Source organism: Lagopus muta, chromosome 1 (genome assembly GCF_023343835.1).
Source record: "Lagopus muta isolate bLagMut1 chromosome 1, bLagMut1 primary, whole genome shotgun sequence".
In the NCBI taxonomy this organism is placed as follows: Eukaryota; Metazoa; Chordata; class Aves; order Galliformes; family Phasianidae; genus Lagopus; species Lagopus muta.
Genome location: NC_064433.1, coordinates 50,602,126 through 50,629,309, shown reverse-complemented (window position 1 = coordinate 50,629,309; position 27,184 = coordinate 50,602,126). Strand labels below are relative to the sequence as shown.

The following is a 27,184-nucleotide window of genomic DNA, read 5'->3' as shown; positions in this document are numbered from 1 at the left end:
ATACTTTTTTTCCCCCCTCCTCCAGTTTTATTCTTGGTTTATCTCATTATTCCCCCCCCCCCCTCCTCAATTTGTCACTGAACTGCAGGATGTGGCATAGCGAGAAGAAAACAAAAACAGAAAAATACAACCATGGAATCAATTGAGTTGGAAGGGACCCATAAAGGCTATTTAGTCCAACTCCCCTGCAATGAACAGGGACACCTGCAGGCAGGTTAGGGTGCTCAGAGCCCCTCTAGCCTGACCTTGGATGTCTCCATGGGCAGGGCATCCACCACCTCTCTGGACAACCTGTTCCAGTCCTTCCCTGCCCTTATGATACTTGTGAACCTTTTTCTTTAAACTCCTATTTAAACTAAAACCCCAGCGTTGCTTTCCACAGCTGAATCCCCTGCAGAGATGCCTTCTTACTGGGTTCACATTTGGTGTACCAAAATGATGTCTCTTTGGCATACCCGCTCAGTGCTGGCATTGCAGTGCTTGGGCTCTTCAGAGATGTAGGTATTTTAAGAAGTCAACCAGTTGGTGGAGTTTCTCGAATGGTGACTTGAAGCAGATGGAATTACAAAGGCGTGTGAAGTGAAGCCTCAGCTCAGTTTGGTAGGGAAAGCAGTGGCTTACTATGCCTCCTCTCACTCCTCTCAGATGCTTTCAGGTTGGATATTAGGAAAAATTTCTTCTCAGAAAGAGGGATGCTGCAGTGGCACAGGCTGCCCAGTGAGGTGGTGCAGTCACCATCCCTGGAGGTGTTCCAGAGCCGTGTGGATGTGGCACTGAGGGACGTGGTCAGTGGGCATGGTGGGGATGGGCTGGAGGTTGGACTGGGTGATCTTAGAGATCTTTTCCAACCTTAATGATTCTATGATTGCAGCAAGGTCCCCATTCTTTATCCCATGCCTTTTTTAGTCCCTGGCTATCAGCCATCACCATAGTTGATATCATTTTTCCTCTGTTCTACAGGGATTGCTGTGCTGGCTGTGCTCCACATTCACTTTTCTCTACTCATTGATGCAAGAAGCACAGGACAGGCTGCCATTTAAAGAGCTGCGTTGTCCACACGTCTGCCTACTTGGTAGCCGTATCTTTTTCCTTTTCTACTCATTTTAACCCTTTAGGCAGGCAGGGGCTTCAGCAGTTCATCTTCATTCTGCTAAGATTTTTTCATTGTGCTCCATTGGGTGCTGTGGGAGCTTCCCAAGGAAAAAAAAAAAGAAAAAAAAGAAAAAAGGAGTCTTTTTAGTGCAACAGATTGTGAATCCCACATCCATGAATAGTTTGGCTGCTTGTCTCACTACAGCCTCACTGCAGCCTACGGAGTGGGGAGCTGGTGCATGTATGGAAGGAGGGGGGGATATGAAAAGGTAGCAGAAGATAGAAACTGGCTACCAGTCATTTTCTTTTCTCCATGAGTTGAGCCTACACTCCTCAGCATATGACTGCTCTTGTTCAGGGGAGTGTGTTTTATAAGAGGAGCTAAGCAAAAGGTTGGTACTGTTACTGTGAGTTCAGCTTTGGCTAGTGAGGCTGAGCCTCCTGTCCTAGCACACTTCCCCCATGCCATCCTTCACACCACATGCCTTCTTTCAAGTGTCCTGTGAGACATCTCTTTATCACTCAGCCAGCTCTTGTCATTGACCCTACCTGGAGTCTATATCTCCATAGCTAAGGGAACTTTAAATTGTCTGTGGACAAAAGTGCCCATGTACTACCAGGGGCTCTGGTATGAGAATCTTCTTGGTGGCTGTAGCTTAGCAACAGCATTCATGGAGAAGCTCGAGGTGTGAGGACAGACAGAGCCTGTAGGAATGAAGCCAAAGTGATCGGAAAGACCTTCATCCCACCCACCCCTGTGCATTGCTGCTGTTCCACAGGCTCACTTACAGCTTCCTTCCAGCAGCTGATGCACACTCATCCAACACTCACAGCAGCACACACCCTCTTGCACTCTGACACAACTTGTCACATGCACACTCACTGCTATATATACTTGCATGCCTACACTTAAACATCCCACAGTTGCATAAACATTCTTCCTCACCTGCATTTTTATGCACTTATGCACACACAAATCTTTATCTGTACATATCTGTATCCATCCCGCAGTGCCAAACCCCTATGCATTCCCCTCCAATGCTGACTCCTCAGTCCTTGACCCTGTTCAGCCATTCTCACACACATACAGTCCACTGATCAAATTTTTACATACAACCACTTTCAAACATTTGCAGGCACATCATTTCCTCTCCATCCAGAGCCAAACACTCCACAGTTTCCCACAAGAACAATCAGCTGCTAGTATTTCCCAGACTCCTCCAACACACATTGGAGATCCCTCTGGCCTCCTCTCCTTCCTGCCCCCATTCTCTGCTGATACATACTTTGATCTCCTGTACCAGCCAAACATTCCTTTATACAGAGATCAGAGAGATTGTGTATTCTCAGGAGAGCCAAATCTATAGCATCTCTTCTCCTAAACACACAGAATTGTTCTGCTCAGTTGGCTTTTAAGTCCAAAGGCATTTTGTTTATTTACAGCCAGGCTGAGGGAGAGAAAAAGAGAAAAGGCAGTTCAGTTTATAAGAAACATGCCTCTAACCCATGCCTCACTGGCTTATTTTCTACTTGTTACGTCTTCTATCAGGGTGCAGTCACCAGAAAAGCTTGACGTTTGTAGAGTTTGGGAAAGAAATGTCCCATTTGCACTGCTGTGTAATTCTCATTATCGAGTGGTCTCCAGCCAGGACCAGTGAGGGGGTAAGTTGTCCCTAAGACTTTCTGAAGAGCTAAAAAGATGTCAGCCATTCATGCAACAGGCTGCTGGTGGGTCTTAGCTGCAGAGATTTGTCCTTCTTGTTCTTACTCCAGGATAAACCGCTTCTCATGTCCACAGGAAGACAACCAAGACACTGGGATGCCTGTTCTAGATCTTCAGAGGCACACATCACTTATACCTTTTTGAGCATTTCCTTGAAGTGCCAGTCACATGGTAGCTGATGCTCTTCATAGGTGGGTGATCAAAGGTGAATCATGCAGCATAGGACAGACCTTGCTCTCTCCATATTGCCTGTTCCCATATCCTGTTCTGCTCTCCCTAGATCCAGCCCTTCCTTTACTTCTTGCCACACAAAACTTAAGCGTCCCTTCCAAAGCCAAGTACAATGCTTTGGATTTTTTTCCACAAGCTCATGGAGCCCTCTTCATCTTGAAGCATAATCTGTAATATTGCCTTGTATCAGCTTCTCACATTGTCTCTGAGATAGGATAGCACAGAGGGATCCCATGTCCCAGTCTCTTTCCCCTGCACCATCCCTTCCATCATAAATAGCTGACATGCAGCTTGCTGCTCTTCTCACAGCCCACAGGCTCCTCAGGGAGTGGTTTTTGCTCATTGCTTTCTCCTGCCCTGCTGCTTAGAGGGCGCTCCTGTCTGTCATTGCCATTCTGGGTGATCTTGCTGATCTCCTTTTCTTCTCCTTCATCATCAGACTTTTCTGGGGGACATTCTGGCACTTCCTGGCTCTGGACACGGCGGGACTGCCTGAAGATGGCCCTTCGGAAGCCTTGCTTGAAGCGGTAGGAGAGGAAGCCATAGATGATAGGGTTGGCACAGCTATTGGCATATGGCAGCACCACCACGAGGAAATAGACACCGAAGAGGGACGGCTCCTCTGGCAGTGGACAAACAACATTGATTATGTTGAGGACGTAGAAGGGGAGCCAGCAGAGGACGAAGACAGCCACAACAGTCACCACCATGCGAGTCACCCTGCGCTCTGAAAGCTTATGTTTAGAGGACAGAGCCCTCACCCTCCTGCCGGAAGAACGGACCTTCACAACGATGAGAAGATAGCAGAGACAAATCACCAGCAGTGGCCCAAAGAAGCCCAAAGTGGCAGTGTAAATGATGAATCCAGCTCGCCAAACTGAGGCAGGTTCTGGCCATTGGATGTGGCATGTGCTCATACCTAAAGGAACGTCTGAGAAGACCACGACGGGCAGCACCACTATGGACGACAGCATCCACACAGTGGCACTCACAGCCTTGGCCACTCGTGCTGTTCGCCATTTGGAGGACTTCCCAGGATGGACCACAGCCAGGTAGCGATCAACACTCATCACTGTCAGGCAGAAGATGCTGGTGAACTGGTTGATGGCATCCACGGCCATCACCAAGCGGCACATGAAGGACCCAAATGGCCAGTAGGATAGGGCATTTTGTGCTGCCAGAAATGGCAGACCCAGCATGAAGAGTTCATCAGCTAGGGCCAGGTTCAAGATGTAGACGTTGGTCACTGATTCACTCACAGAGTGTCGCAAAACCACGTAAATGACCAGAGAATTTCCAATTAGCCCCACCACACAGACGATGAGGTAAACCACGGGGATGAGGACACCGCTGACAACCACACCAGGGCTGGTGGTGGTGGTGGAGCTGTTGGGGCTGATGAAGCCTGCCCAGCTATCAGAGGCATTCCCCTCCTCTGACACTGTTGGCGTGGGGAGGCTGAAAGCAGAAGTGTCCATAGCAGAAGCAGAAAAGAAGGTGAGGAAAGTCTCCCTGCAGGATCAGTTAGCAACCTGGAGGTGAGAAGAGAAGAAATTTACAGCAGCAATTTGACAGCTGAACAAGCCATGAATAGAACCTTCACATCTACGGTTCTACATCTACAGGTCTACATCTACGGGTCTACATCTTCACGTCTACGGGTTGAACAGGCGTGGGAAGTTGAGATGGGTGAGTGGGTACAGGCAGCCACTGGAACATGCAGAACAGTATTGATCCCATTCAGACTTGAGAGGTGCAGAAGGCACAGCAGGATAAACAGGGACGTGACTCAGTGTGGGATAAGAGGATATTCTCTTCTAGGAAAAGATCATCCGGGAAGAGTAGGTTAGGTACGGGGAAATTCCTTGTTTTCTGTTGATGGCTACAGCACTGGAGGAGCAGATATGAGAGACCTAATTCTCATTTATGAGGAGCAGGTGCCTTATGAACAAAAGAGGGGGAGATATCCAGGGACAAAGTGCCTATGGAATCTTTGGATCCTCCATTCACCGAATATTCTCTTCCTGAAGCTCATTTTGGACCTGGGAGGTCACCATGGGGTTGTTAGCCTCACCAGCAGAAATTAAAGCATCTCCACACTTACTTCAAGCCTGGAAACTGAGAGCAGCACCTGAGCTGAAGAGTTGCTGTTTTGTGTTATGCTGATTTGAAAGTAAAATAAGAGCTACATTATTTTGGGTACTTCAGGAGGGATAAGCACAGAGCTCTCCCTTGTCTCTTTGGCTTGTTTTCTCTCTCTCCTCTTGCTCCCTGTTAATTGAGGTGGCTCTGCCTGCCCCAGCTGTTCACAACACCAAAGCAGTGTCCCAGGCTTCCTAATCTGAGTTGCCCAATTGCCCATTACATCAGGCTTTGGCATGGAAACCGCACTCTCAGCTCACTCCGAGAGAGCTTTGAACAAACAAACTCTCTGTCCTCTACCAGCTCTCTGCTGACACTGGGCGCAGAGCTGCAGGGAGAGGAGAGACAGAGAAGGGGAGAGAATGCCTTTTGTCCTCAGTCAGGGCTCTAGAAATATAACGGAGTCCAAACTAGAGACTTGTTGGCATAACTTATGCAGGGCAGATGTGTGATGTTTTCAGAGTCTACTCCAGCTCTAGCAAAATTTTCTGGAGAACCAGCTCCTTGGAAATTGTGATGGCTTGGTGGAAATGCCAGGGACCTGAGGTTCCCCTTTATACAGATCTCTCAGGGTTCTGAAGCTCTTTTACTCTTGAAATGAAACCTGGAGATCTCAAAGGAAAGAACTCCAAACATTAACTATGTTCAGGAGGCCAGAAGCTCTCCAGAAAATTTTCTCCCAGTTGGAGTCTACAGAGGATCTCAATATTGTTCATGTATGTCTTGATGTACAACTTTTTGTCTTTTTTGTTGATGTCATTGCAGCTTTTGGAAACCTCAGGGCAGAGCTCAGTTTTGGATGGTTCTTAGGTATCAGATAGGCAAAACCCAGCAGACTTCAGTGTGGTGTGCCATATCTTATGTTGAAAGAACCTCATCTGACAGACCGCAGGAAGAGGCAACTGGACAGCTATGTCGTAAGCCCAGTCATAGAATTATAGAATGGCCTGGGTTGAGAAGGACCTCAAGGATCACCCAGTTTCAACCCCCCTGCCAGAGGCGCTAGACCAGGCTGCCCAGAGTCACATCCAGCCTGGCCTTGAATGCCTCCAGGGATGGGGCATCCACAACTTCTTAATTATGCAATTGGTTATTGCATAAATGTTTCCTGCTATACTTAAATGAGCTTTGAAGGACTGGAATTGTTTGCATTTCTTTATGTGAAGGTGCCTTGGGCTGCGACATGACACACTGTCTTGATGGAAGCCCACCTCTTGAGGTTCTGCAGTACTGGGCTGTCCCATGCATGATGATTATCTGCAATGAATGGACAGAGTAAGATGCAATTTGACACTTGTTTCCAAGCTCTAAGATCTTTTTCCACTGCTGTTCCAGTGACATATGTGCCCATTAGCCTTTGTTGGAGGAAGGAGAAGGAAATGTCTACTCTGAGGAAAAAGATCCTTGTGAACATTAACAGAGAACAGAACAATTTGTACATAAAAAGATGATCCTCTAAAATGTGGGGACATTGTTAGAAATCCCTTTAGGATGTTCCTTCTACATGCACAGGAATTTCCAAAAGGGCATTTGGAGATAAAGCCCCACAAATGATAAATACATATGAGGACACCTGTGATGGTATGAAAAGCATATGGGAAAATATCTGGGGTCCAGACTTCAAAGCTGGTTGTTCAGATTGTTGTTTAGCAATACATTAAAGCCAGCTTCAGAGGTCCAAAATCCCTATAAAAATGCTAAAGCATGCAATATGAAACACTGATTCACTATAAGGAGCAGAAGATGAATTCTCCTGCTCGTACAATCCTGGTGGGCAAACTTTGTCTTTAAGCAGGGGTGGTCAATCTGTGCCCCACTAACTTTGTCAGGCACCATCTACCAGCTCAAACTCCACATCAAATGCCCTGGCTAGTTTGACAGAACAACCACAGAACATCAGTACCTAATTTGGGCTGGATCCACACTGCTCTGGCAGCACCTGCATAGGTGGAAAGTGGCAAGGAAAACTGGCTTTGGACTGAAGTGTGTTGGCATCTGCTTGGGGTTTGTTCCTAATGATGTGGACAGAATCTGTTGAAGGAGACTTGGGATCTTCCAACAGGTGCTGCCAGAATACATCTGGCCCATACAGCTGGAGAGCAGGTGTGGGCAGAGAGATAGGAGGAAGCTGGGAGTTGGTGCAACCAATTTAAGTATCTATATATCTATATAGACATTTTTCTACATTTCTGCATTGACTGGGAGGAGGAGGATGCTAAAGCCTGTCTACAAAGCAGGGCTAAAAGCCAGGAGAGACCATTGAGCCCAGTAACTTGCTACCTCCTTGCCACCCTCCCCACCTTGTTTGCCAAAGTCCTGTTCCAGCTCAGGACAGCCCCTGCCTCACTGCAGGCTGAGCAAGGTGGCAGGGTGCTGGCAGAGCTGGGAGTCAGAATGTTTCCTCTGTGGGGTGGCAGAGTTAACTTCTGCATGGACTCATGCCCGCGGGAGACAGCTGGGAAGAGCAGACAGAGCTGCCTGGTACTTACGTGTCGTTGGAATGCACATTTTCCTCTGCTTCACCGTGAGAATCCGTGTCATAGTTTTCCCCTTCCCCTTTTTAAAGGAAAGCAGTCCCAGAAGGGAGGGAGTCTAAAATATCCTATCAGCAGAGCCACAAGTCCTTCTTCCTTGGACCTGCCCATCACTCCATCCCTGACTGCTGCGGGACGTCTCCTCCTCACCCCCAGGGCCCACTCGTGGCCGTGGCCATCCAGGGGTGTCAGGCCCCTCAGCCCCACATCAGTGGCTCTGAGGACCCCAACAAATCTCCTGGTCCACCGTCAATCTGCAGAGAGGGGGGCTTGGCGGCCAGGGGCGGCAGATGGAGAGGGGTGGCAGCTGGTGGGGGACGGATCCTGACAACCAATGGGCACCCGGTGCAGGAGAGGCGGCAGAGAATGAGAATGAGGGGCTGAGCGATGGGAGAAGGGATGAAAGGGAGAAAGGAGTGAAATGGAGAGAGAAAAGGGTAGAAATACAGGAGGGGAGTGAGAAGAGAGGAGGAGAGTGCAGGGGAGGGGGTGGGAGACAGCGGGTTCGGTGACGGAGGAGCAGGGTGGAAGGAGGGGGTGGAGGGGAGATGAGAGGGATGCAGAGAGCATCTGTGTGGTGCGAAATGGTGCAGCTGGGGGGGGAGGGGGGGGGGGGAGAGGGTGGCTCGGCTCTGCCAGGTTCTGTTCTGTGAGATGGGGGTGGCAGTGCAAAGCACTCTGCAATTCCCTCCCCACTCTCCCCCCGGAGGAGCAACCTGCTGGCAGCATCTTGCAGGCAGGACCACTGCTGATTGCTGCAGGGACACAGCAAACCCTTCTGGCTGGTGAGATGCTCAGGAAGAGGGATGTTGTTGAGCATGCAAATGCTTATTGCTTCTGCTGTACCCCATGAGCGGGGAGGTAGATGGGCAAAGAGGGGGCTGTTTGTCTTAGCTCTCTCTCCCTTAGCTCCTTGCAGTATGTCATGTATTTTACACCTTCATTGGGGAAAAAAAAAAATAAAAATGACAGCCCCAAACTCTCTCACTAGTTTTCACCTGTGCTGCAAGGGGCAGATCCAGAATAAAAGAGGCAGGATAAAAAATCAAGTAATTTTGTGACAGCTCTTCTCCAGGAAGGAAATTAGGATTTCCCCATCTCATTCCCTGCTCTGAGTGCTTCCCTATACTTCTCACCACTTCTCTATGCTGCATCTAGCAGCTGTGACTCCTTGTGCTGTGTAGTCATCTAGCTCTTGACATTTGGCATAGGAGTTACGGGCATTTGGGATGGTTCAAACCTCAACACAAGCAGAGCATCCCTGTGATCAGAACTTAGCTGTGGCCTAAAAACCGGACTTCTGAATCTGTTTCAACAGTTTTATGTCCAGCCAGTGGTCCTCAAAGGTGAGCAGGTGAAGGCAAGTTACAAAGTTGTCAGGATAACTGAAGTCTTTGCAACATTGTCTGGAGACACAGAGGATGTGAGACCTCAATGGGGAAGGAATGGCATGGGCAGCACCCAGTGGTTGTCTTTGTCATGGCAAGGCAGGTGGCTGCAGCACTGCACAGGCAGTCCACGTAAATTGTGCCTTAGAAGAATAAAAAGCATAATGGCAGAGGTCCACTCATTAGGGCTTGTCAGCGTGGAATTACAGAATCATTAAGGCTGGAAAAGATCTCTAAGATTACCTGGTCCAACCTCCAGCCCATCCCACCATGCCCACTGACCATGCCCTCAGTGCCACATCCACACAGCTCTGGAACACCTGCAGGGATGGTGACTGCACCACCTCCATGGGCAGCCTGTGCCACTGCAGCACCGCTTTTTTCAGAGAAGAATATCCTAATATCCAATCTGTACCTCCCCTGGCACAACCTGAGGAGGCTCTCTCTCATCCTATTGCAGTTACCAGGGGGAAGAGGCCAATGTCTACCTGATTACAAGCCTGGAGCCTTGTCCCGTTCTCAGCAGCTCCAACAGGGGCTGTGCAAGCTGCTTGGGCTGTCTTGGAAGGAGAGCTCACCTTGTGCCTCTCCAGTGGCAGGCAGATACACCCGTTTTGTTTCATGCATATAGCAAGCCTCTCCCCTCTGCATCACTGCATGCAGTAGGGGACAGAGCATTCAATGCAGTATGATGGTAAAAGCTTGGAAACCAGAGAGCGAGTGGGAATTCAGTGGTTTGAGTAATGTTTACACTGTTTAAAGGAGGCTGGATCCCAATCTCAAAGGGATCTGTCCCTTGCCCTTCCACAGGTGCATGCCCAGACGTTTTTTCTGCTTCTCTGGATTGGTGTAGACACAATTTATGTTACTTTAAACCGAGCTTGGACAATTCATTTGACAGCTCATGTGCGATCTATGGAACTTGCTGCTGCAGGACATCCTCCAGGATTGCTATGCAGATATCAGTGGCTAGAGTTCCATAGAACCACAGAATCATAGAATTCCCAAGTTGGAAGAGGCCCCATAAGGATCACTGAGTCCAGCTCATGGCTCCACACAGAACCATTCAAAAATCAGACCATATAACTGAAAGCATTGTCTAAACCATATTACTGCATTGAGCTGCTGTACCCAGACACAGCCATGCATTGAATTCAGAGAAGTTTCCCTGACAGAAGGGTACCCCAAGGGCTTTGCCATGTTGTGTTACTGCTGACACAACTCATGCCACCCACTTGTGCAGGACACAGCCTTTGGAATTCAGCAGCAGATCTGCATCCAGGAGAGGCGAGCTGGCTTGACTCCACAGCTCCCTGTGCCCTCCCAGGACTGCAGGATTTTGTATTGCCAATCATCTCACCCGGAGCCCTCCTCCCACCCACGAGCGGAGGTGGTGGCAGTCACCCCATAGCACTTCTGCTTCTCAAGTCCCTGCAATGCATCAGCAAGGCAGGTGCTCACAGCTGCCAGATCCATTGTACCGCTGGGACCACTCTCTCCAGCTTAATTTTAGTGACTTGGAGGCGATTTGTCTGGGCTGGTGACTCATTCCTCTGTTGTATTTTTTATCTTTTTCTGCCCTCCCCCTTCCTGTTCTCGTTCTGCCTGTGCCTGGCAGTGTGACCAAGTGTGAATACCAATATGACCACCTATGACAGCTAACCAGCAGTGTTTGTGCAGATGTATTGTGGTAAAAGGGTGTCCCCAGCACCCTGCAAACTGAGAGCAGTCTGGGGCTGGGTGGCCCCTCCCAAAGTCTGCAGAGGAGGGAAAGCCTTGCTAGGGGATGAGGAAACTTTTTCCTGTGACCACCATGCTGTCTTGGCTAACACAACATTTGCACCACGGGCTTGGCAAGGACATATGGACTGGTCTGTTTATTGGGTCTCATTGTGATCTGAAAGGTGGTGAGGATGGGGCAGCCGGGGCATGGGGCACTTGTGTAAATGGACAAACCAGTGCCGAAGACCCACAACAGTCTTTCAAGCTAGCAGAAGTAAAAAGCACAGTGACCGCCAGAAGGTACTGAGCTCCGGGATGGTGGAGGCATCGCTCTCCTGCATGTGAGGCTGAACCTGGCATCAGGATGGGGCCAGAACCTGCAGCCAAAACAAAAACAGGCCTCATGAAACCAGCCCAGTCATACTCCTGCCCTCCCTCCTTTTGCCCTGGTAGTGGGGGAGAAGGAAAGGGCCAGGTCCTGCTTGGAAAGATCTCACTCCTCTCTGTCCTCAGACTCTGGCCAGCTTTGCCTTGCACCCTTGAGTTGATGGGACGGGCAAAAAAGGACAATGTGAGGAGCAAAGCCTGGGGGCCCAGCTGCAGTCTGCCAATGCACAGCAGTGCAAAACATCCCCTGAGCTGAGCAGGGACTTAGAAGAGGAAGAGCTATTTGGGCAATTTCCCATAAATAAGGAACAGCTTTTTTACCACTCTTTGTAGATAAAGGCTGTGGCTTTACATAGCTCACAGCAGGTCATCCTCAGGGCAATGTGGATGCTGCTCTTTCTATGGCAGAAGGTGACAGTTTCTGTGAGGGCAGAAACAAGAAATTCTGGGCCTCCCTGCATCCAGAGATGGGTGCAAACCTGCACAAGGGCAGGCAATGGACAAGGTGCCCACAGTCTTCATCCTACCACATTCTGTCCTTTCCCTAAGGAGGATGGCCCATTCCACCAGATGCAACAGATCCTAACCACCTGGGTTCAGGAGCAGCAATCATAGGATGGCTTAGGTTAGAGTGGACCTTAAAGGTCATCTAGTTTCAACCCGCTGCCTTGGGCAGAGCTACCACCCACCAGCTCAGGCTGCCCAGGGCACCCTCTAACTTCACCTTGAGCCTCCAGGGACATGGCCACTGGTGTCTTTCCCAGGGATCCCTTTCACACTTACTGTCCTAGAGAAGGCTGCATGCTCGTTTCTTCGTTCGGGTGGGCTGTGGGCAGAGGACTGCTCGGATGGCCTCATCAAACACCGTCTTCAGGCCACGCTGCGTCAACGCTGAGCATTCAAGGTATTTCACAGAGTCTGTTGGGAGGAAAGCAGGTGCTGTAATGGGGAGGGAGGAAATGGGGGTAAGCAGGTTGGGTATGCAGGAGCTTGCTGTGAATGCTGCTGACTCAGAACCATGCAAGAGGAGGAGGAATACCACAGATTGCTGTCAAGATGAGAGGGAGGAATGTATCTGTGTCAGCGGCACAACTCTGGTTCAATTACCTCATAGCCACAACGCCCTCCTCCCTCAGTGCCTGTTTTGCAGATATGTCCTGATGTGTATACCTAAACATCACCTGAATCTCCTCTTGAGATGAGGTTTTAGTTTCCTTATGCTTCAAGTGTCATTCAGACTGATCACAAGAACCTTTGGTGGCATCTTAAATCACACAGCACCTCACTTTTGGAGCTCTGCAGTCCCAATTCTCAGAAATCTTGTGCTGCAGAGCAAGGCACTTGGCTCTTGCCCAAACTGAAGAAACACAACTCATGTGACCAAATCCATACAGCAAAATCAGGGCATGCTTCTCTGACTCAGGCAATCCTGACCTCAGGGCAAAGCTGTTTCAGCTGTACAAGACCAGGACTTGCTTATTTCCCACTCCCATTGTCAGATCTGAGGCTGTGTGATGCTGGCTATGCTACCCTGGCTTCCCACATTCACTTCTGAACAGTCAGTTGAAAACTTGTCCTTCAACTTGTGTTCCTCACCCTCTCTTCCACAGCTGAGACAAGGGGTTACCTGGTGCAAACACTTGTGCAATGTCCCAAAATACAGGGGGAAGCTGATGCCCAGATTGGGGGGTGAGACATAGATATCTGAGGAAATTGTTGTTGCATCTCTTCCTGAGAGATGTTAGAAAACTCAGTCTTCTGCCTATTTCCGGAAGGCCTCTGCCCACACAGCAGCTGCGGCTTTCACAGGAAAATATTGGCCCAGATAGAAATAGCAGAGTAAAAGGGGAGCAGACTGTGCGAGTGCATATTTATGTGTGTATTGAGGATGGCGTCTAGAGAGAAGCAGAAGACAGAGGCTTGAGTTGTTTATGTTTCCTCAAGAAGCACATCTCCCTCCTAAGTCTCCTGAAGTGCTTTTTGTCCCATGCCCCCTGTTCTTCAGATATACTTCTAAGGAAGCCTCAAAAGGTTGAGAGGAAGCCCTTATCTTCTGCCTCTCTTTTTTCAGTGTTGCCTGCAAAGCACATACCAATTTCCTTGGCCAAGGCAAGACCCTGAGGATATGTGATAGGAGAAAGCTTCTTCTCCTTCAGCTTCTCAATGGTGTCTTTGTCATCACGAAGATCCAGCTTTGTGCCCACCAGGATGATGGGAGTGCTGGGGCAATGGTGCCGCACCTCGGGGAACCACTAATGAGGGAGCAAAATTGCAGAGACAAGAAAGGACATGCATGAGTGAAATAAAAAGACAAGAAAGGACATGCATGAGTGAAATAAAAGGGCACCCTCAAAAACGTTAACAGGACATCCTGTCCTTCCAAGATGCCCTTCCATTTAGTGTTGGGCACTACAGCCTGGCCCAGACCAGCCCCTGTTGCTGGGTCTACAGACATGGAGCTCAAAGCATGAGTTGAATCCCTCAGGAACTCAGACACCAGTGCAGGGGAATAGTGAGAAGTGAAAGGAGAGACAGTGCTAAATACAATCTACTAATGAAAGCATAAGCTGTTCTCTATCCCTCACAGCTTTCTGAAAACCAAGGAGGAACTTGAGAGTTGCAGGAAGGAAACACTATGTTTTTCTCCATCTCTCCTTCCTCCCTCACTTCCTATACAAAGGATGTGGGTACCAGCTTCTCATATTCTATGGACAGTCTTGGATAAAAGCTGCCATCAGAACATAAGCCTGTGGTCTCACACAGAGTAGCTCATCAAGAAAAATTATAATTCTTCAGTGGGGTTGACCACCTTCTTTAGCTGATGCATAAAAGACTCAGAAATCAGGCTGACATTCAATTCCTTCTAACGTATGCAGAAAACAATATTACCCCCCTAGCTCTAGACATCCCCTTAGTAGTCTCCATCCACAGTCAACTCTTCAGAAGACCAACGCCAAACTCACTCTCTCACCCACTGATGGACAAAGATGCTCTGTCTCACCTTAGCACGGACGTTTTCATAAGATGCTGGGCTGACAAGGGAGAAGCAGATCAGGAAGACATCCTGTAGGCACGCAACCATGGTACAGAGTTAGAATGAGTGTATGGGATTGCAATACAGGAGGCAGGGAAGGGATTGCAGAACTGGGTGGGCACCAAAATGGGTCATGTTGGGGAAAGCTGTCTCTCACCATCTGACACTGTCCAGACTGCTGTTGATTGCCTCTAGGGGAGGGAAGAATATTTAGTCTCCTGACTCATGGTAACCATAGCCACCACTATCAGAAGAGACAAGCGTTTAGCTATAAGGATGGGGTTTTTGTGGTAAGAATATTCATTTGTATGGGAAACGGTCTGAGAGTGTTCAGTTCATTTCTCAGAGAACACCAGATAGCTGTCATTGCCTGCTGTTGAGACAAAGTGACATTCAACCCCAAAAGTGGGCATGCAGGAAGCAAATGAGGCAGAGTATGGATAAGCACTTCTGGGCATGGCACAATTTGGGCATCAATTTAAAACAAAACAAAGCCAAAGCAACTCTTCAGAGTTATAATATATTTCATCCAACTTCAGCTATCTCAATTTTGAGTGCCAGGCCCAACCTGCCCTCTGCCATATTTCTACAGCCACCAGAGACAAGCACCTCAGAAAAGTTTTACCCACCTATGCTTGGCACATGTTCTATGGTAGCTACAAGTATGTTGTTGAGAAGTAGGCATGCTTGCACTGTGTGCAGATGGAGTCTAGACAGCCAGTATACATAAAGCATCTAACTCTCAAGCGGCCAAACATAGCTGGAACAAACAGTGCCTCAATTCCAGCCCTTTTGGTTGCAATGGCAACCTTCAAACCAATTCTTGAGACAGCAGATTCTTTCTGTGCTTTCCAAGAGACTTCTAGGAAAAATATCCTCCAGGAAAGGTGGGAGGATCACCCATTTATTCTGCTAGAATAGTGGACTTAGCAAAGGCATCAGCAGATCAAATACATGTTTATAAACCTCCACTCTTTAAAGGTCATTCTTTTAAACCTCACTCTTTTAAAGAAGCCAAAATAGGAGTTCACAGGAATGTGGAAATCTCCTGCCCCTGCTCCTAAATTCCCTCACCCACTTTAACTTCTTAAGAAGGGCTTTTGTTTCTCAGGGCTCTATAAAGCAGCTATCCCACATTAAAACCAGTGTCAGCTGGACTCATAAGTGTTTTGAGGATCTCAGTTTCCTTGCTTCTCAGTAATGAAGAGTAGATGAGGACTCCAAAACACCCTTTGATATCTTTTACCTTTAGGATTTCCAGGTATTGTATATCAACATAGGGATTCTCAGAAGAGGACAAAGAGAGGAGGGAACAATACTATCATTGCTGTCTGACAAATGTTGATTTTGCAGCAGGGAAAGAAAATACATCTGAAGAACCAGAGTAGGAGGAGCATGGAGTGTGACACACCGTCTGTGGGTAAGAGAGTGGCCTCAGCCTGTCATAATCCTCTTGTCCAGCAGTATCCCATAGCCCCAGATTTACAGGCTTGCTGTCAACCATCACATTGGCAGAATAATTATCAAACCTGAAATGCAGAGACATACATTGAGGCTCAAAAAGTAGAAGAGGGATGGGGCAAAAAATTTTGCTCTGTGCCTCGCAGGGCAAAGGGTAGATTCTTCTCTGTTGTTTCTAGTATATTTTTCATGTTTCATAAGTGAAACCAGTGACAGGAAGGAAGCAATGAAAAGACTTTTTGAACGAGCTCATGACACACGCTGCCACTGTGAGATAAGTCTTACTGCAAGGAACACAAAATGGCCTCCTTTCATCATCTCCAACCACGAGTCTCAGACATGAGGAAAAATGATATGCAGCCCACAAATACATGGCCATTTCACAGCCACTCCAGGAAGGTACGCTGTTCTTACACAAACTGGCTTCCAAGAAGAGAGAGGTTCTTGCTGCCACAATCACTATTTCTGCCTCTGTTGCAAATTGGTCCAGAGTAAAAACTAGGGCGTTCAGGTTTTCTTGTACCTGAGATGGCAATCTGACACATTCATTTTCCCACTTTAGGGAGCATGTAGTTGTATCTCAATGGTGCTGTATGAGGATGCACGGCATGCATCTCCAAACATACCTCACACAATGTGGGGAGAAAAATGCATCCAGCTACTCTGACTAAGAATCATAGAACCATTAAGGCTGGAAAAGATCTCTAAGATCATCTAGACCAAATGTCAGCCCATCCCCGCCATGCCCACTGACCATGTCTTCAGTGCTACATCCACATGGTTCTGGAACACATCCAGACTCCACCACCTCCCTGGGCAGCCTGAGCCACTGCAACATCACTCTTTCTGAGAAGAAAATAGCCTAATATCCAACCTGAACCTCCCCTTGTGCAGCTTGAGGCCATTATGTCTAATCCTATCACTGTTACATGGCAGAAGAGGCCGACCCCCCACCTCACCATAACCTCCTTTCAGGTTGTGGTAGAGAGTGATAAGATCTCCCCTGAGACTCTCTGAGTCTCCAGTCTGAACAACCCCAGATCTCTCAGCCACTCCCCATCAGACTTGTGCTCCAGACCCTTCAAGAGCTCTGTTGCTCTTCTCTGGACACACTCCATGGCTTCTATGTCTTTTTTTTGTAGTAAGGCAACCGTAAGTTTGCTTACGGTCTATTGCATAGACCTTCTGCTCTGACATTTACCTGAATCCTGTGCTCTTACCACCAGGGTTATCAGTTCCTGCTTCAGTAACAGCAGGTACCTTGAGCAAGGAAGCCTGTGTGGTCCCTCACGCAGAAAACCACTTTCTCTGGGTCTGGTCCATTTTTTGTAGTCTGGCAGCAAGACTTCATCTACTACTCGTAAACTTAGCAGGCGTTTAGAGCCTTGGGTTAGTTTATGTTTTCCAAATGTTCCATTTATACTTTGGTTTTATAAGGCCACTTGTGCTTCTAGTGAAAGGTGAATGACAACCTGAAGTCATGTTGGTTTGGCATCTCTTCCTCCACTGGTATGGTGGTTTGCAACAGGGACTCTTTACATTCTTTTATAACCTGCTTTCCTTGCCTCCCACCCACCCCCAGACTGCAGATGTGTCACTCACACAGTGGGGATGTATTCTCCTGGAAAGGCATTGGTGGTGTAGCTGATAAGGAGACAGGTTTTCCCCACAGCTCTGGAAGAGAAAGAAGAAACATAGCTGAGAACAGTGGTAGTCCAGGCAGTCTTCCAGGGGTGAGACGGAGAAACCCTCCCATGACTCAAAGCTAGAGTTTGTTAGGAGAACCCTGGAAGGATTAACACATTCACAAGACTAGACATAACATAGCCATAGGTTTGACTACCAGATGGAAGGAAGACACGATGTTTACCCAGAACAGTTGGTTGCCTTTGAGCACAAGTGCTTGTTTTTATGATCTGGTATGGAGATCCCTCAGTCAGACTGCATCCAGGTGAGGATAAGAGCCCATGTTCCCAGTGTGCACAGTGCTGCACACTCACAGCCAGAACAGCCACACGGTGTCTTTGTGCAAAATGTCAGAACTAAGCTTTCCAGCTGTCTACAGCCTTGACAATTTGCACCATCTATGAACTACTGCAAGCTGCACTATCACCCTTACCAAGAGCTACAAGCCACCAGCAAGATGCCTCTCCTTGTGGCTGACTGAAGCTGCTCACACTTTTTTGCACATGTAGCTGGTGCTTCCTCCTTCCTCAGCCTCCCCCACCCACACACTTCATGAGGATGGAGAGAAATAAGTCAGAGTAGCAGCATAAGACAGAATGGGCAAGAGCACTGGTGGAGACACTCCATCTGGCCATGAACCAACCTCCAAGCTTTTCATCTGTACCTGCAAAGTCTTCTCTTGCAGAGCTATGGCTGTATGTATTGATGTGCCCTCGACATGCACAGTTGGCATCTTTGCTATAGTGGTAAGACATCTACCTCAGTCATCACGCTCTGAAGCAGCTGAAGATGAAGCAGCACTTCAGCATGCTCTGATGCTTTTTTTTCTCTCTGCCACCTCCCATTCTTATATCTGCCTCACTGAGTATCCTCTTTTTCCCTAGCTTCCCTCTTAGCTCTTGTTGCAGATGATCACAGAGGCTCACTCTATGCAGAATGGCTCAGAAGACCTGTGGTGCCAAGGGGGTGAGTTAGGCATGGAAGGGAGGGGATGGTTCTGAATTAGTGTGGTTGAACTAAGAGGAGCATCAAGGGTCACCAAAGAGGTGAAGGTTATGGCAAAGCAGGTCCTGTGATTGAACTCAGGGAGAGCTAAGAGGCAGGGGATATGTGATGGGGATGGCTATGAGGCCAGAACAGCTGTGGGGGAACACGAGGGGCTTAGTTTAGTGATGGCAGAAGGTCCTGTGGTCAGTAGGGTTGAGCTGGTGGAAAATGACAAGACTGGTATGGGTGGGAGGGAGGTGAAGGGTGTGAAATAAAACCATAGAGCTTTGGGTGGTGACTAGACAACTAGGTGGAGGGTGAGGAAGTATAAAGAGAAACAGAATTGTGGGGCAGACAAAAGATTTAGGAGGATTTGAGGTCAGAAGGACATGTAGTGGAGTTAGCCATGTTATAAGAGGAATGCTGCCTTGTTTACAAGAGTCGGTGTAATATGTGAAGGGGAAGCTACGGGTTAACAGGGCAACATATCAATGCCCAGTGTTGTTGTTCTTCCAGCTCTAGCCTGCACCTTTCAGAGGACTTTTCCAAGATGTAACAATGCTTACACAGAACTCTCTCAGTCCCCGTCTCTTCCTCTCACTCTGTTGCCCCAGCCCTGAGAACATGTCTGACATCTATTGTTGTTTGCAGACTTCTTCCTCCCTGGGATAGATCTGAAGGAGGAAGTGACTGTGGGGAGCAAGGCTGCTGCAAATGTCTCTTCATCTGTTGCCTGATAGCTGCCCCAGATAACATTCTGGCCAGCTCCCAGCTGGGAAATGAATTAACCAACTCCATGCCAGATGACCTGCTCACTGCTGGACTCTGCTCCCTTCATCCACTGCTCCCATAGGACAGTGGACCACAAACCTTGTCCCCCAGGTCCCCAGCAGCACTGCCTCGCTTTTTGTCAGCTTAGATTGATTTCCAAAGATCATGGGACATGGACAGTGCACGCCTCCAAGGGGTATAAACCTATGCCCAACTCATTGTGATCCCCTTCTCCTTGTGCCCAAAGAAACCCATCACCAAACACTCTCCCTACACACTGAAGAAGGGACATGTTGAGAAAGGCTGAACATGCAGACACTGGAGGATATATCATCAGGACCATAGCTCTGCATCCTCCTTTGGCCAGCCCCGTGAGCAGATGGCCTTCAAGGAGCCATTCCCCTGCAGCAGGGCACTTGCACCTCTCAGGTTTTTAATCTGACTCCTGCCCATAGGTTGAGTCTGTTAGTGATGCCATGCCACTGCCTCCTGCATGTGAGCCAGATCTGCCAGGCCTGTGAGTGACAGTTCCACTTTTGCAAATGCCCTTCAAAGCACCCTCTCCTCCCTCCCCAGGCTCTTCAGAGCCATATTCTTTGCCATGGTGAAGAAAGAGTAGCAAAAAATGCAATGCAGAGCTGCAGGAGATAAGACATGAAGCTGGGGAGGTCTCAGCAAGCAGCGACCTTCTTCCTCACCCCTCATCACCACCGCTCCCTCCCAGAGAAAAAGAAGGGGATACATACCCATCTCCCACCACGACACACTTGATGGCTTGCATGTCCTTAGACCTGTGGTGGAGGACAGTGCCTGGGGTAAAGGAAAGTCAGGTCAAGGCAAACAGCCGGCAGACACGGGCAAATTTGGGTCTCAGATCTTGAGCTGAAGCAAGGGGTCAGGTTGCAGAGAGGGAGGAAGTGGAAGAAGGAACTTCACTCAATCGCCCTCTGGTCCCTCCTCCCCTCCCACCGCAACTCTGCAGTGAGGCCGGGCGGAGCATGTACGGTTGTGGTTTGGGAGATTATTGCTGTAATTTTTTTTCACACCACGTTTCAACCCACTGCCTCCCTGCCCCATTCAAGCCAACAGCTGGGGGCACCAAACTGCTTTTGCATGAGAGCTGAGGCAATGTTAGAGAAGGGTGAGAAACTGGAAGAGTGGGCTTTCCCCTCTCATCTTTAGCATCCAGAGTTTGAAGGAGGTGTAAACAGGCCTGGGGATCTGCAGTGAGAGTAGCAAAGGACATGAGGCAGTGAAGATTTCTCATGTCTTCCCTGTATCAAAAGGACAAGAGGTAATGGCTTCACATTGCTCTGGGGGAGGTTTAGATTTAATATTAGGAAGAATTTCTTCTCTGAAAGAGTGATGCTGCAGTGGCAGAGGCTGCCCAGGGAGGTGATGGAGTCATCGTTCCTCGAGGTGTTCCAGAACCGTGTGGATGTGGCACTGAGGGACATGGCCAGTGGGCATGGTGGGAATGGGCTGGAGATTGGATTGGATGATCTTGGTCTTTCCAGCTTTAATGGGTCTATCCCTCGGTGTCAGTGGTGAAATATTGAGAGAAATAGTGTTTTCTGCAAAGACTGAACAAGGAACTTAAGCCCCTTGGAAGCAGCATCTACCCCGTGGCTGCTTGTCCCACCACTCCTGGAGCAATAAAGTCCTTCCTCATCTGTTCCTGAATTACTAGTAGGAAAAAGCATTGAGTGTATCTATGTGTTTGTCATGAAGAGGAGTAAACACATCAGAGGATGTAATGAATTTTCTTTCTCTTGCTGCTACTAGAAGAGCTAAGTCTTGTGCAAGAGAGTCCCTGCAAACCATTTTCTCCCTCTGTGCTAAAGCAGCCCATGAGAGCTGCTGATAGATTTCCTCATCTTGTCCTCAGAATTTTGAAGAGTTTTAGAGCTAAGCAACAAAGAGAGGGACGCAATCACCTTCAGAAATAAGAGATGTGGAGCTCTACTCCTTCTTTTTACCCCTCAAAATGAGTCTGAAGCTCCTCCTTCCCCTAGCTTGCAATGCTATGCCTGGAAAAGAGTGGAGGTGTTCATGTCTTCAGCCTGAATTGGTGGGTAGATAGATAGAGGCGCACTTGAGAGAGGAAGGGATGTGGTGACACAGAATTAATTAGAATTTCCAGGTTTGTCAGGAGGCCTGTTAGGCCGAGAACAGTGGGTGTTAAGCTGGCACGTTCTTGAAAGAAGGAATGCTGAGGGAAACTGCTTTTCCAAAGGTTGGTGACCTTTGTGCTGCTGCAGCCACGGGAGGTTTTTGCAGTCGACCCATTCAGGTGTGTAGCGCTTTCCTATCCGCCACTCAGTGTTGGCTGCAACCCAAAAACATTCAACCGTGGAACGTTTCCAAGCCTTGCGGCTGTGTCAGAAGCACAAAACTAGCAGCTGTACTAGGTGTTCCCTCTGCGGGTGGTAGGGAGTGGGGGAGGAGACCCACTGGCTGCTCTGCAAGAGCAGGAATGAGCTGTAGAAATGCAGGGAATACAGGTCAGAGAAAGACAGAAGAGAGAGTCACAAAGGCTGCTATAGGGACAGCAGCATTAGGAACTGGAAAGGGCAGGCAGCTGCAGAAAAATGATCAAGCAGGAGGTAGAGACTCCGTAGAAATAGAAGATGGCTCAAGCTTGACATCAGTCCATTTATCAAAAAAGTTTGAAAAACTGTATCACATCTGTGCTTGGAAGGTTTTGGAACACTGGGCAATCCAGTATTTAAAGGGAAATTATAAACAGGAGGGAAAACAACTTTTTACATGGATAGATAGTGACAGGAAAATGGGGAATGTTTTTAAACTAAAGCAGAGGATATTTATATGAAATGTCTAAGGGATGTTTTTCACTGAGGGAGCAGAGAGGCACTGGCACAGCTGCGCAGAGAAGCTGTGATGCCCCATCCCTGGAGGTTCAAGGCCAGGTTGGATGGGGCCCTGGGCAGCCTGAGCTGGTGGGTGGCAGCCCTGCCCATGGCATGGGATTGGAACTGGGTGGGCTTTAAGGTTCCTTCCAGCCCAAGCCATTATGTGATGCTATGATTCTATGATTCTATGATTCTATGATTCTATGATTCTATGATTCTATGATTCTATGATTCTATGATTCTATGATTCTATGACCTGATTGGAGTTTGCTCACAAGTGGATACATTGGGAACTGTCTGTGGCAGATTTCTGAGTGACAATTAGGGTCCCTAAGGATTCAGGGGCAGGCAGTCTGGGATGGGCAATCAGGAAACCCCTTCCTGGACATTTCTGAAATTGCATTTGGAATCATCATATCCAGAAGAACATTTCTATTTCTATCAGATCTTCTGTCTAAAGTTTTCAAATACCCCGGAGTGCATGGCAAGATGCAGGATGGCAGGAACAGAGAGTGATCACCTGGGGTGGAAAGGCTGGGGGTTAAAGAGATGGAAAGAGATGGAGAACATATTGAGAGTGAGTTGGGACAGAGTGATGGTCACATGAAGACACTGAGTATGGGATCCAGGCTGAGGGATACTGGGTGAAAACCTGCCCAGGCATACAGTGGGACCTGCTGGCAGAGATGAACAAGGACCACTCACCTGCTGTCAAGATCAAAGCAGTTAGGCAGAAGGGACTGTAGAGAACCATGCCCAGATGAGCTCCATTTCAAAGACACTGCAGCTTTGTATGGCCAAAACTGAGCTGTAGAAGTCCTGGCAAGGTGGAATTTCTCCATCCTCATTCTGGGCAAATTGCTTTTGGAAGATAATTGCCTGCTACTGGTGTGGATAGCCAGACCAGCTGGCTTTTCTTCCAAGTCAGAGATCTGTGTTGTGAATTTATAAACACCCCTCCTCTGCCAGTCGCTCTGCAGAGGAATAGCAGAGCTCTACATGCAGAATTTTAACAGTTTTATTTCTATCATATTTAAATTATTAAAAACAGGATATTAAATTCAAATAATACACATTATAATAGCTCTGAGAACAACTGGTGCCTGCTACACTGAAATATCTCTACTGTGCATGCTGAAGGAATGGGAAGGGAAGGGAACTGAAGGAAATTGCCTCCTACACCACTAAGTGAGCCAATACAGAGCTTTTGCTGCTTTGATGTGCTCTCACACCACCAAGAGGTGCTCTTGACATTAGTTTCCTTCTTCATGGGTAGCAGGGTGGAGGAAAGGCAGTCATCTGGGTTTTCTCATTCCCTTTGCTGAGTTTGAGGAAGACACTAATAGGGAAGAATTGCCCATTCTGAATGACCTATCCGCATTGGGTTTGCATAGCACTCATGTAGGACAGTGGGCAAGGGACAGTATGCATGGCATTACCGTTTTTTCCTCTAAAAAATGAGTGGGAAGTTTGGCTCGCTCCATCTCTCCCTCTTTTTCTACGGTATTCTGCCATAGGATAAGACAAGGATGAGAGGGATCTGGGTCCTGATATAATTTATGTTATCTGAGCTATTGCTCAGGCAGTCCTGTGTGGCTGTGAGATGTTTTCTGTGTGTGCTGGGCCTCCATCAGGGAAGACATTTGTTCTCTGCAAACTGTCCCAGCAAACATGATGTATTTCCCTTTTGCCTCTTCATACTTCCCCTTTCACACAGCTTCATACCATCTGTCTGCTTGCTACCTTTAGTTCTTTCTTTGCTTCTATTATTCTACGAAGCATCCACCCCTCCATTTTGCTGCCAACCCTCACCCTTCACTGCTGTGGTTTCTCAGTGTCTGCCATACTTAGTTGGAAGCAATCAACTCAGAGCTGAGATCATAACTGGAAGGGGTGAGGCACCTCAGGCCATAATGCTCTTTCTAGTATAACTATACAGGGCGATCTCTACCCTAAATTTAATCTGTCAAGCAAAAGCTAATAAATTTAAAAATAAATTAATTAATTAATATAAAAAAAAAAAAAGCTTCCAATCCTTAGTTTTGGACACATATTGCTTCTAGACTTTCCTGGGATCTAGCCCTACAACAGCCATGGGGCAGCTGGGGACTGGTCTGCCTTCCAACTGAGGCTGCTCTCAGCTTTTTTGTTTGGGGCAAAATAACTGCTCCACTGCCATCCTCTGTCTGGGGCACTGGGAGTAGTAGTTTCATCTCCTTCATCTCTTCTCCATGATGTGCCTGGATAAGCAGAAGATCATGGTGTGGTCCTCTGAGCATTGAGGTCCTTGTGAGGGCTGATTTACACCTGTATTTCCCTCACTTGAGAAGTTGTTGGCAGATTCCTAAATCATACTGATTTTTTTAAATTATTTTTTTTAATGGCTTGCTCTTATCTGCTTCTCTATTTCTGTAAGTCCCTGGTGATTCAGATATCAGTTTCCATTCTTACAGTTATTTTGTTCTCAGCCAGTGATATCTCCCACTTCACAGATACCACTCTCTTACTTAATGCTGATAAATACAGATCAATATTTGACTGTGCATCCTTTCTCCCTGGGTGCTGAAGCGGTTCAATAGCATTTTTTCATGTATCTGTTTTAGTGGAGAGGTAACTGGGTCTGAAGGTGGCATGTGAAAATTCTAATTTAGTGTAAACTGCTTGACTTGACTTCTTTGCATGTTAGCAGTCTTCACTGCGCTTTGTAAAGCTAGATCTAATGCACATCTTTCCATGGTAAGCTGTAGGATCTTCTAGGAAGGTGGAAGTGAAAAGAGCTGTTTAGTGTACTAAGGAGGGCTACAGCTACACTTACAACACCAAAATAAAATCTTTCTTGCCTTTCTTGAAAATGTAGATGTCATAAAGCTTTAAGCTTGCCACAGTTGTGAGTCCTAGAAAAAAAATACTTCAAGCTCTTCATTTGAGTTTATCAGAGAATATGCAATCCTTCTGCAGTCTTTGTAACAGTCTGTTGTTCTTTTACCCCTATGGCCTCTTTAATTACCGTATCTCTACCTTTAGAATTTATTCAAGTTCACTGAATTAGTAAAAGCTTTTGAGAATGTCAGATACTTTGCACTAGTATCCTTACCTACTACCTGCACATTCCCACGCTGAACTATTGCTCTGCCTATCACAGTCTATGTTGCTTCTCACACTGGACAAGGATTAATTTGTTCCAATTGTTAGACAAAAAATAAAACGTGTCATTGTCTTCTCTATAGTGCTGTTTTGCCATGCATCAAAATTATGTGTGTGCAGATCATAATCCCCACAGTAATAAGCATTATAAATAATAACTGTTATATTCTATCCTGACATGCTGCACTCCCTCAGCCCAAATGGAATTGCAGTCTAAACCCCCTGATGGGGCTATTGAAGCTGTACAAACCTGTACTTTGCCTCTTTGTGTGCAGTTGTTGCAATACAATCAATGTGGTCAGAACCCAGTCATATTCAGCATTAGCTTCGTCACTGTTTTTACTGCCTTGAAAGTAATAGGAAATATTTCTATTTCCTTTCTATTTACATAATTATTTTAAGTCTATATTACTAGTCTGCCTAATGTGCCATGCTTGTTGAGATGAGAACTGCTGGCACAGCTTGGATGTCCAAGTTTCAAACTCTCCCACTTCTTGCTTGCACAGTCCAGCTTTATATATTTATATATAACCACAGCTGGGAAGGATGTGCAGTGTCAGTACCAATTACTGGATCTAACCCCAGTCACTATCAAAAGTACTACTTTCCAAGGATATGTCTCTTCCTCTCCCTGTTCCCAGTGGCTCTGGAGGCACAGGAGAAGAACTGCTTTACATGTGGGCTGGTAAGCGTGAAGGAGAGTGGGGCCAAAAAGGGCCAAATCTGGCCTCAATCCAATCCAAGACATACCTGGCCTGTCCTAGTCTTCTTCAGTTACCTTGATATTGTGCAGGCTCCACGATGTCCCCATTCCCTTCCAGTCTTCTTCTCTTATTGACACCACTTCTCTCGCAGTTGAGTGAACTTTGTTTGCAACTCTGGGCCAGGAGTCTCTATTCACATCTCAGTTCTTTGTCTTGTTAAAATAACATCTGTCACCTGGAAAATATTCTCTGGTTCTTCCTCCAGGCTTCTGTTTCTCCAAGAAATGCATTCCTTTTTGAGACATACCCTTGATCTGATCCGGGTTATTCTTTTCCCAGATGTTGCTGTTTTTTTCTTTTAATGTATAGTCCACAGGTTTCTCTAGAAGGAGAAACACTGAAGAATCAGTGTTCAGAAAGCCCACATCTTGAACGTAGGTATCTTTCAGCACAGGCTGATTTTTGCTGCTGCTTGTCAGATTTTCCTTGCTTAGTCTGTGTTTGAGCTAGGCTGTATCTATGTTGACCTTGTTGACACCAGTGGAGAACCCAGGTGCTCTGAGCCTATTGATCTGAGCTAGCTCTCACCACACTGTAAACCATCTCACTCTCATGTTCTATAGGGTACATGTGGTATTTCTATGACTTTGAGGTATAATTGTTTTTTCCGTGTTATTTTTTCTTTCTTGTTTGTTTATCTGCTTCCTTCGTTCAACCTTCATCTCTCCTGTTCCTTCTGCCTTTGTTTTTTTATCCTACTTTATCTGCTCCCTCTTTTTTTTTTTTTTTTTTACTTGAAATAATGACAGATGTGTTGTAGACCTTCCATGATATTTTCAGGCCATGATCACAGGAGCTATGTTATGTACATTAAGGGCATTTCCAGATACATTGCTGACTGGGATAACATTGCTGTCCTCCTGACTTCACCATATATCTCTGTTGTCCATCTGGTGTACTCAAGTATATTAACCTATCATCTGGGTCTGTTTCCCAAGATAGAAACTGGTTGTGTGCTTTAAGGTAAATCTAGAACTAAAGTGTTTTGTGTATGATGTGAATGAGCAGGGGAATAAATTTATGGAGATGGAGACATAATTACTTGCACTTTTGAAATAGATGCTCTAGGCTTAGTTCAGTAGCACAGTGCTGTCTTGCTTCTTGTGCCCCTTTATGAAAACATCCCTTGCAGGTATTTCATTATTGCATGAAATCAAATTATGCAGTTTGCTAATGGTGTGTGCCTCATTCCAACTCCTTTAGCTGATATAAGTTAGAAGCATTTAAACTGTTTCAATGCCAACC

At 47.2% G+C, this 27,184-nt stretch overlaps 2 protein-coding genes across 4 annotated transcripts; both read right to left on the bottom strand.

Annotated features, from left to right (window-relative positions):
- Positions 1-2,517: 2,517 nt before the first annotated feature.
- On the bottom strand, positions 2,518-8,202 carry SSTR3 (somatostatin receptor 3). Of its 2 annotated transcripts, none has more exons than XM_048951341.1 (2): positions 6,400-8,202; positions 2,518-4,578 (listed from the first exon to the last, which is right to left on the bottom strand). In XM_048951341.1, the coding sequence occupies exon 2, from the start codon at positions 4,522-4,524 to the stop codon at positions 3,316-3,318; it is 1,209 nt and encodes a 402-aa protein (XP_048807298.1). In that variant the 5' UTR covers positions 4,525-4,578; positions 6,400-8,202; the 3' UTR covers positions 2,518-3,315. The 2 variants fall into 2 exon arrangements, with proteins under 2 accessions (XP_048807298.1, XP_048807289.1); XM_048951332.1 differs by having other exon boundaries at positions 7,678-8,202.
- Positions 8,203-10,959: 2,757 nt separating this feature from the next.
- RAC2 (Rac family small GTPase 2) lies at positions 10,960-20,111 on the bottom strand. Of its 2 annotated transcripts, none has more exons than XM_048951374.1 (7): positions 19,905-20,111; positions 17,317-17,388; positions 15,665-15,782; positions 14,221-14,283; positions 13,312-13,471; positions 12,003-12,158; positions 10,960-11,209 (listed from the first exon to the last, which is right to left on the bottom strand). In XM_048951374.1, exons 1-6 carry the CDS (start codon positions 19,937-19,939, stop codon positions 12,007-12,009), a joined length of 600 nt encoding a protein of 199 aa, XP_048807331.1. In that variant the 5' UTR covers positions 19,940-20,111; the 3' UTR covers positions 10,960-11,209; positions 12,003-12,006. The 2 variants fall into 2 exon arrangements, with proteins under 2 accessions (XP_048807331.1, XP_048807341.1); XM_048951384.1 differs by having other exon boundaries at positions 12,003-12,137; positions 19,905-20,107.
- Between the last annotated feature and the right edge of the window lie 7,073 nt (positions 20,112-27,184).